The following is a 9,876-nucleotide window of genomic DNA, read 5'->3' on the forward strand; positions in this document are numbered from 1 at the left end:
AAAAAAAATTGATTATATATATTATGTATTAAAAAAATATATTGATAAAAAAAATAACTTATATAAAAAACATAAAATTAAAAATAATTATATTAAAAAATAAACAATATAGTTTAAAAAAAATTATATATATAAATTAAAAATTCTAAAAATATATAAATATATTAATATATGTAAAATAATATATATATATATATATATATATATATATATATTTATATTTATATTTATATTTATATTTATATTTATATTTATATTTTTTTTTTTTTATATAATATTTAATCCATTATTCTAAATAATTTTATATTTTTTTTAATTAATTTATAATAATGTATTTTTTTTTTATACTCTTTATTATTTTATTATATTTAATTTTATTTTAAATATCCTATATTTTTTATTATTTATTTATTTTCATTTATTTTTATTTTTTTATAATGTTTTCTTATTTATTTTTAATATATAAAAAAAACTTTTAATGTCAAAAATATATTTTTTATTTTTATATAAATAATTATATAATAAAAATTGATATTTAAATTTTATTATTTTTTTATTTATTTTTTAACTATATTTACTTTTTAATCTATTATTACTTTTCAATAATATTTATACAAATTTATATCATATTAAAAATAATTATTTTTTCTATATATTTACACTTAAAATATTTTTATACTTTTTTTTATGCTAAATATTTATATTTTTTAATATTAATAAATATTTTAGGTTACTTTATAATTTTTATATTTAAATATTCACTTATTATTTATTAGTACTACATTCATATTTATATCATGTATTTTTTATTTTATATTTTTATATATCATTTAATTATTTTTTTAAATTCTTGTTTATATTTTTTTGAATTAATATTAAAAATTTTTCCAAAATTTTCAAAATACTTATGAATATTTAATTGTTCATTTTACTTTTGATATTATAGCATTATCTAATCGGTAAGTTTTCTTTAAATTTTGCAACCAGAATCATGATATTAATTAGATGTAAATTAATAAGATTCATATTGATAATAATCACATAAATAGTTGCGAATATTAAGGTTACAATATTCTCTTTTGTCTTTATTTATCGAAAATATGTTCTCAGTCTTATCCTTTTACATAGTATTTTTTTTCTTCCATATATTTATTAATTTCGGCTTAGATGCCTGTGTCTCTTAAAATATTGGTTGTAAAACCGCTAAAATAAGCTTAAATTTATTCGAAATTTGCATTTATTTATTCATCTTGGATGACTATCATTTACTAATAGGATCCTATAGAACCTTAGCCTCCTTAATATTTAAAAGACATACAAGGTAATGATGGAAATCTGAGACTCATTTAGCTATACTTTTTGTAGTAAAACCTAATATATGAATTATTTCATATATAATTGTTTCAAATAAAATTGAATCAGTCATATAAAAATTAACTAATTTACCTATATTAAAGTTAAATCTACCATGAATAGTTCCTAAACTTTCAAAAAATTGACATCAATAAGCTTTTGCTAAATATTTTTAGTTTGTTTCATTTTTATATTTTAAATAAATAAATAAATAAATATGTAAATAAGAGTCTTTACCTATTTAAGGAATTACAAATTAACTAAATTTGCTACTTTAACCCTTTATATCTCATATTTTTGGGAAATATATTATTTTCGTTTATTTTCATATTTAAATTATTTATTTGTAGATTTATAATAATTTTTAAATAGTATTTTAAACACGTATAATATCAAATATAAATATATTTATTTGTAATATAATTATTTTAATTAATTATCTTAGATTTGAAATTTATTTTAAATAAATTTTTTTAAAAGAAGTTATATTACATATATATTTATTTAAGTTTTTTTATATTTTTATTAACTAAAAAATTGTAAATGATTTTAATATTAATAACTTATATATGTTAATCTAATAAGATTTTTTATTTATAAATCAATATATTATTAAATTTTTAATCTAAAAAAATGTTAAGGAAATAAATAAAAGTAATTAAAAAAATATAAGTAACCAAATTTTAAACGTTTAAGCGCTTATGTAAAAAAATATAAATCTATATAAAAAATATCATAACAACCAATAAAAATAAAACTTTAAGCAAAAATTCTATTTAAAAATAATTACAAAAAGAATATATATTCTTAAAATTTATTGTTATTAATAAAAAAATTATTTTCATAAATTATATATTTCTTATGAACTAAAAAAATAGTATCAAATACGATATATTAATATTTTATAATATAAAAAAAATTCTTAAAAATAAAAAAAAAATATAAAAATTAATATTTATCTATTATATAAATAAATATATAATAATTTAATTATTTTAAAAAGATATTTATATATTGTTTTAAAATTTTTATATTAAAAAAATATTAATTAATTTATTTAAATTTTTATTTAAAGATAATTTTTTTTTTGTTTCCTCTATTTTTCTATTGATTTACTTTATTAAAATGAAAAATAATAAAAAATATTAAAAATAAACTAAGTTTTTTTATTTTTTCAAATTATTTGTTAACAATATTTGAAAAAAATAAAAAAAAATCCCTTTTATTTATAAAAATATAATTATATTATTAGAATTTTATTGATTTAATGACATTTGTATGATAATAATTATATTAAATATAATTTATATAAAATAAATTTAAAATAAATATTATGATTATAATTTTTTATTTTTTAATATATATTATATATTTTTATATTTTTTTATATTTATTTTATAATATTATTTTAATTATATTTATTAAATAATATTTTTATTAAATATTTAATTAATTTAATTTTTTTATGAGTTTTATTAAACTATTAATCTTATAATTAATATTATATATCATATGTATCATATTTATTACATATAATTCTTTTATATTAATAATAAATCTATAGATTTTAATTCCAATTTTTCTATGCAATCATACATTTATTTTAATTATTTATTTGTTAAAAATATATAATATATTATTATTTATTAATTTCAAACTATTAATTTTTTATAATATTGTTATTATATAATTTATGGAAATTTAAATGTATAATTAATATATAATATTTTAATTAAAATTAATTAAATAAAAATAAATAAATACGATTTTTGATTTTTTTGATTTTTTAAAATATAAAATATATTTATATTATAAATAATAAATAAATATAATAATATTTATTATAAATTTATAATATAAATAAATATATATATATATTTCTATATGTATATTTATATTTTTATAAATATATATATTTATATATATATACAATATTATTTATTGTTTTTTTACATTAAAATTATTTATTTTTATGTTAAATTTTTTTTTTTTCTATAATTATTAAATATTATAATTTTTTTTTTTATTGTTTATTTTATATATTTATTACGAATTTTTTTATAAAATTATATATAAAAATATATATTATAATTATTTAACTATATATTCTTAATAATAGTAATTTTATAATTTATATATTTATTATTTAAATAATTATAATAAATATGATTAAAAAATTAATTTATGTAATTTATATAATGATTTTACTAAATATTATTTTTAATTATAAAATAATTATTTAAATATATTTAATATATATACAATTTTACAAAATTAAAAAATTATTTATATCTATTAATTTTGTTAACTAAAATAAATGTTAATTATGAATAAGCTATTAATATCATAATTATTTATATTAACTATATATGGTTTAAAAATACTCTAACACTAATGTGTCCACGATTAAATTGTAGAAAATCATAAATACGATTTGATTTTTCCTGATAAAGAATCTTTAGATATAAGAAATTTAGAAACTATATAACCGTAATATGTTAGTTAATAACTTACGATATGTCTTTTTTCTAAAATTTAGAAGAAAATGATTATAATAAAAGTTTTACTGCTTTCTGCGAGAAAGCTGTAAATTTGGCAATTGACTATTTTTCTCGTTTAATAAAAATTGTCTTAAAATCTGAATAAAATATGTGATATAAAGGCTAAAATACTAAATGTGGTTAAGTTGTAATTCCTTAAATAGACAAAGATTAAGGTAAGGATTCTGATTTACATTTTTATTTGTAATATAGAAATGAACCAAATTAATAATATTTAGCAAGAGCTCATTGGTGTCAATTTCTGGACGGTTTAGGATCTACTCATGGTAAACTTAACTTCAATATGGGTTAATTAATTAATTTTGATATGACTGATTCAATTGTATTTGAAGATTTGTTTGAAATAGTTGTACATGAAATAACTCATATATTAGGTTCTAATGCAAAAGGTATAGCTAAATGGGTTACTGCTGATGGATTACCTCATGTTGATCCTATTATTAAATTACAAATAAGGGGAATTGAAAGTTATTTGCTCGCAACTCCTAACGTTTTAAAGTTCGCCCGAGAATATTTCGGATGCCCTTCTTTACCTGGTATGTCCCTTGAAAATCAAGGAAGCTTAAGTTCTTTAGGATCTCATTGGGAAATGACAGTCATCTAAGATGAATACATGAATGGAAATTTGGCATTAATTTAAACTTATTTTAGTGGTTTTACAGCTAATCTTTTAAGAGACACAGGCTTCTATGCCGAAATTAACGAATCTATGGAAGAAAAAACATTCTATGGAAAAGGATAAGGTTGTGAACATATTCTTGATGCATGCAGATCTGAAAAAAGAGAATATTGTAAAAATACAGACAAATTTGTATGTGATTATTATCACAATGGATCTTCTGGGTGTTAATCTAATATATTTAATGATCCTGGTTGCAATACTTTAAAAATTTATAAAAAAGAGAATGCTTTAATGATAAAAGTAAATATAACAGTTAGTTATATCAGAAGACATACGGAATTAAATTTGGGAATAATTCTAAATGTTTTAACGCAACTTTAATAGTTAATGTTCAAACATAAAAATTTAAAGATATAATTTAAGGTCAATGTTACGAATATAAATGTAGTTCTGATAGATAAAAAGTAATAATTTATGTAGGAAAAAAATAGAAAATTTGTTAGAAAAATTTAGAATAAATAACAGTTGAGGGGTATAGTGGATATATCTAATGTCTAGAAAATATATAAGAGTTTTGTGAGTATAAAAAATTCTGTAAAAATTATTGTAGTGCAAATGGATATTACGTAAATAATATTTGAATTGTGCTAATGGATTTTATGGAGAAGATTGCTCAAATAAAAAAACAGATTGATAAGAAAAAAAATTATTTTAAAAAAAAAAAAAATTAAAAACAATAATAATAATATTATAATTATTAATAATTATTATAATATTCTTAAAAACATTAAAAAAAAAAATCAATAATTTTAATATTATTTTTTAAATATTTTTAAAAATATATTTTTTTTTGTAGAATAAAATTAAATTAAATTAAATTAAATTAAATTAAATATATATATTTTTAATTTATTTATTTAATTTATTTAATTTTTTTTTTTTTATATAAATTTTTTATTTTATAAATTATTTATTTAAAATTTTTTAACATATTATTTTTTTTAATTTAAATTACCTATTTTATTATTTTTTTACATATCATAAAATGTTTGATAAAAAAATTTTTGCTTTTTTTACATTTATTTATATTGATTTGTCAATTTAATTTATTTTATTATCTATTATACAAAATTATATATAACATCTTTAATATTTATTTTTATTTATATTTTTTTTTAATTATTTTTTTATTTTATATTTAATTAATAATAATTATAAACATATATCAATAATTTTTTACTTGTTTTTTCATTTTATTATTAATTATATAATTCTATTTTTTTTTTAAAGATTTAATATATTTAAATTAGATAGTTTATCATATTATGATTTATTCTATATATATATATTTAAATTATAAAAAAGATATAATATGAAAATATTAAAATAAAAAAAAATTATTTTTATTTTTAATTTATTTTCATTATATTTTTCTAGGTATATTTATTTTAATTAATTTTGTTTACAATATATATATTTTAACTAGAATTCCTTTCTTTATATCTGTTATATAATAATCATAAATTGTATTAAAATTAATTATTTTATATGATAAAATATGTTTTACTCATATAATATTGAAACAAAAAATTATATTAATTCAAATAAATATTTTTTATCATAATATTATTTATTAATTAAATATATAATTTTAGTTTGTTATATAAAAGAATTTAATATTATTTTTTATTTTTAAAATTTAGTATTTTCATCATTTGAAAATATAAATTTTATAGTTAATTTATTATTAACATTATTTTTATAAATATTCATATTTAAATTAATTTTCTTTTATTATAATATTTAAGCATCAGAAAATTTTATTATTTTTATATAATAATATGTTAAAACAAATTAATAGACAAGATAAAAAAAAAAGTAAATGCCTTCTTCTTTTTCTAATTCAACTTGTTCAACTCCAAATAATGATACAATCTAAAGTATTTTGAAAAATGATGCTGTTCGATATGTCAGAAAAGGTAATAACATAAATATATTATTGTATATTTGATAAAAATATTAATTAATATATAAATCAACTTTATTAATAATGAATATATTATTTAAAAATAAAAGGTTATGGACTTTTCTTTGCTATATTAATATTTTTGACATTTTTTTACTACGGACCAATTATATTATATTAAATATGGCCTTATTATTTATCTTTATGTGAAAGTAATAAAAAATAAAAAAATATTTACTTTTTTCTAAATTAAAAAAAGTAAAAAAACTAATTTTTTTTACAATCATATTATTCCCAATAATGATGTTCATTATTTCTAATTCTATAATGTATGTAATATATACATAAGAGCATCCTTTTTTTGAAAGATACAGAGTTTGGCCTGAGAAAGAATGGCCTTGGAAATCTGACAATGTAAAATGGTAAAAATGCTTAAGAAAAACAATCAAAAACTTATTCGTAAATTAAGTCTTAGTATCCTCAATAGTTGGATATATTGGTGTCTTTATATCTTAAAATAAATCTAAAACTTCCTTTGAAGAATTCCCTGATCATATTACGATAATAAAGCATATTTTAATAATGATGATAATGGAAGATTTTTCATTTTATTGGGCTCATAGATTCCTTCATTTACCTTTTGTATATATTTATATACATAAATAACATCATGAGTATAACAATTCAATTTCTTTATGCTCTGAATATGCAAATCCTATAGAATTTGTACTTTCGAATATTTTCCCGACATGTTTAGGGTATCTTTTATTAGGTGAAAATGTACATTTTGCAACCTATTTATTATGGTTAGGTATTAGAATTTTCGAAACTATAGATGGGCATTGCGGATATGAATTTTCATGGAGTCCTTATAGGTTATTACCCCTTTCTGGATCAAGTGAATTCCATAATTTTCATCATTCACATAATATTGGAGCGTTTGGGTCTTTTTTTACTTATTGGGATACTATTTGTGGAACTAATAGGGATTATTTCGCTTATAAAGCTAGAAAAGAAGGATTAAATTAGAAAAAATTGGAAAAGAAATTATTAGAATTATAGAAAAAAAAACAATGATAGATATTATGTTTTTTTAAATAAAAAAAATATATAGTTTTTTTATATTTAAAAAATTACTTCTATATATATATATAGTTAAATTAAAATATAAATTTATTTAAGTATAAAAAAAAATATAAAATGTTATTATCAAATATAAAATAAGAAGAAAAAGATTTCTATGTAAATCCTTCTACTGTTTATGCTGTACCTTAAAACACTGGAAATCCAAATAAATTGAAATTATAAATCTAATTTAACCATAATGGAGAAAAGATATTTGTTTCAGTGGAAAAAAAACTAACTATATTATAATTATAAACATAAATAGCTTATTATTATTAAAAATTATTCCTTAAAACTGAATCAGAAGTTAAAATAACAAATTTGAGATTTTAGTAATGTCTTATTTTTTACGATGAAATTATTGATGATGTTTTAAATAATTATGATTTTTTAACTTGTGACGTATAAATAATATATTAAAATAATAACCATAATGATAAAAAGGCATAAAAATATGCATAAAAAACATCATAAAAAAATATTTAAAGCAATGAATCTTCTTTTTCTATATAGTAGACTCCTTAAAAAAATAAAAATTTATAAAATCATAATTTAAATTAACAAAATCAGAATTATTAAAATCATTATAATAATTATCAAAATGATTAATATAAATTAAATTAATTAAATAATTTATAAAAAAATAATTATTAGAGTAAAAATGAACATAAAAAACACCCAAATAAACATGAAAAAGAACAAAATAACAACCAAAAACATTAAAAAGATCAAAAATAATAAGAATAACCGCTAATAGAAAAACCTTAATAATAACTAAAATAATAAAAACCTTCACAATAAAATTAATAATAATAAAAAGAATAAAAAATTAATAATAATAATAATAGTAATAATAATATTTATAATAATAAAAAGAATAATAATTATAGAAAGAATAATAATTATAAAGCGAATAATAATTATAAAAAGAGTAAAAAATAAATAAAAATAATAATATTAACAATAACAATATCAATAATAATTAAAAAGTTAATAATAATCTTCCACTAAACCTTAATAATAATAACCTTTACAAAATATTTAATAAAAATACCCTTAACAAAATATCTAGTAATAATAATCAAAAGAACTTCCAAAACCTTAATAATAATAATAAGCCAAAAACATTCCTATTATATCTAAAAAATAATCATCTATATAGTAAAATAATCTTTCTATATCATCTGAGTCTGATTCTACAATAAAAAATGATAATTAAGTAAATAAAAAGACTATTTAGTAATAATAATAACTTGAAAGAAAATAGTTATCATCATCTTCTTCTTCGGATGAAGAATAACAAGAAAAAGAAAATTAAATAACGAAAAATTAATAATAATAATAGAATTCGAAATAAAAATTATAAATAAAAAATTCAAAAAGTTCTTCTTCTTCTTCATCTACATCTTCTGAAAATTAAATAGAAAAATTAAAAGATGATTTTTAAACTAATTATAATCAAAAAAAAGAAGGAAAAAACAAAAATAATGTTAATAATACAAGTATAATAGAGGATGAAAGTATTGATTTAGAAGCATTTAAAGATAATAATAAAGGAAAATAAAAACTTTAACAAAAAAAAAAAAGAACATTGAGTTTTGAGTAATATTAATATGAAGAAGAAACTTCATAAAACTCATCTGAAGAAGAAGAAGTATAAATAATAAGAAATTCAAAATAAAAAGAAAATTTATTATAAAAATTATCAAAAAAAATAAAATGATTGCAAAAATAAAATAAATAATTTTATAAAAATAAAAATTAATTTATATGAAAATAAAATATAAAAATAATAATAATTATAAAATAAAATTAAATTTAAATAATAAAATAATATATATATATATATATATTTATATATATATATATATTTATATATATATATACATAATATTTATATATATTTTTTTTAACACTTATTTTTAAAATATGAAAAAAGCTCATCCTACATTAATCAAATCAACTAAAAATTTTTAATTTTTCGAAAATTCACAATAATAATTATTACTTGATAAACCCTAGAAAATATAATATAAAAATATTAGTAAAAATATTTCTAAAACTCTTTTTTCACCTGAAATATTAGATAAATATCCATAAAGTGTATCTAAATTTTTACAAATTTAAAAACATTATTAAAATTATATCTCTCTAAAGTAAAATACATCATTAAAATCATAATATAACACAATTAATGTTTCTGAACCATCTCTTTATTTACAAAAAAAAAAGATAAAAATCCTTAAACA

The 9,876-nt window shown here is 14.9% G+C and overlaps 3 protein-coding genes across 3 annotated transcripts, besides 35 other annotated features; 2 read left to right on the plus strand and 1 right to left on the minus strand. All coding sequences in view use genetic code 6, as the record gives it.

The window, feature by feature from the left end:
* The first annotated feature begins 26 nt into the window (after positions 1-26).
* Positions 27-103: a microsatellite.
* Positions 45-104: a microsatellite.
* Positions 50-99: a microsatellite.
* A 23-nt stretch (positions 105-127) lies between the features above and the next one.
* Positions 128-214: a microsatellite.
* Positions 152-257: a microsatellite.
* Positions 182-259: a microsatellite.
* Positions 260-396: 137 nt separating this feature from the next.
* Positions 397-458: a microsatellite.
* A 96-nt stretch (positions 459-554) lies between these two features.
* Positions 555-600: a microsatellite.
* A 506-nt stretch (positions 601-1,106) lies between these two features.
* IMG5_023810 (hypothetical protein) lies at positions 1,107-1,539 on the minus strand (the record flags this gene model as incomplete). The annotated part of the gene is made up of 2 exons (XM_004039359.1): positions 1,107-1,371; positions 1,439-1,539. The coding sequence occupies 2 exons, from the start codon at positions 1,537-1,539 to the stop codon at positions 1,107-1,109; spliced, it is 366 nt and encodes a 121-aa protein (XP_004039407.1).
* A 215-nt stretch (positions 1,540-1,754) lies between these two features.
* Positions 1,755-1,793: a microsatellite.
* An 844-nt stretch (positions 1,794-2,637) lies between these two features.
* Positions 2,638-2,675: a microsatellite.
* Positions 2,638-2,685: a microsatellite.
* A 5-nt stretch (positions 2,686-2,690) lies between these two features.
* Positions 2,691-2,758: a microsatellite.
* Positions 2,692-2,786: a microsatellite.
* Positions 2,697-2,753: a microsatellite.
* Positions 2,719-2,764: a microsatellite.
* Positions 2,731-2,776: a microsatellite.
* Positions 2,738-2,793: a microsatellite.
* Positions 2,761-2,810: a microsatellite.
* Positions 2,811-3,149: 339 nt separating this feature from the next.
* Positions 3,150-3,225: a microsatellite.
* Positions 3,152-3,282: a microsatellite.
* A 9-nt stretch (positions 3,283-3,291) lies between these two features.
* Positions 3,292-3,345: a microsatellite.
* Positions 3,317-3,397: a microsatellite.
* Positions 3,398-4,028: 631 nt separating this feature from the next.
* IMG5_023820 (leishmanolysin family protein, putative) lies at positions 4,029-5,230 on the plus strand (the record flags this gene model as incomplete). The annotated part of the gene is made up of 3 exons (XM_004039360.1): positions 4,029-4,041; positions 4,133-4,836; positions 5,147-5,230. 3 exons carry the CDS (start codon positions 4,029-4,031, stop codon positions 5,228-5,230), a joined length of 801 nt encoding a protein of 266 aa, XP_004039408.1.
* A 166-nt stretch (positions 5,231-5,396) lies between these two features.
* Positions 5,397-5,430: a microsatellite.
* A 9-nt stretch (positions 5,431-5,439) lies between these two features.
* Positions 5,440-5,465: a microsatellite.
* Positions 5,443-5,497: a microsatellite.
* Positions 5,471-5,522: a microsatellite.
* A 163-nt stretch (positions 5,523-5,685) lies between these two features.
* Positions 5,686-5,737: a microsatellite.
* A 681-nt stretch (positions 5,738-6,418) lies between these two features.
* Positions 6,419-7,579, plus strand: IMG5_023830 (hypothetical protein; the record flags this gene model as incomplete). Its single annotated transcript, XM_004039361.1, has 3 exons — positions 6,419-6,515; positions 6,613-6,714; positions 6,852-7,579. 3 exons carry the CDS (start codon positions 6,419-6,421, stop codon positions 7,577-7,579), a joined length of 927 nt encoding a protein of 308 aa, XP_004039409.1.
* Positions 7,580-8,384: 805 nt separating this feature from the next.
* Positions 8,385-8,446: a microsatellite.
* Positions 8,432-8,584: a microsatellite.
* Positions 8,432-8,610: a microsatellite.
* A 31-nt stretch (positions 8,611-8,641) lies between these two features.
* Positions 8,642-8,708: a microsatellite.
* Positions 8,709-9,355: 647 nt separating this feature from the next.
* Positions 9,356-9,411: a microsatellite.
* Positions 9,361-9,410: a microsatellite.
* Positions 9,375-9,467: a microsatellite.
* Positions 9,461-9,531: a microsatellite.
* Positions 9,532-9,876: the final 345 nt, after the last annotated feature.

The sequence above is a fragment of the Ichthyophthirius multifiliis genome (genome assembly GCF_000220395.1).
Source record: "Ichthyophthirius multifiliis unplaced genomic scaffold scaff_1120509249689, whole genome shotgun sequence".
Lineage (NCBI taxonomy): Eukaryota > Ciliophora > Oligohymenophorea > Hymenostomatida > Ichthyophthirius > Ichthyophthirius multifiliis.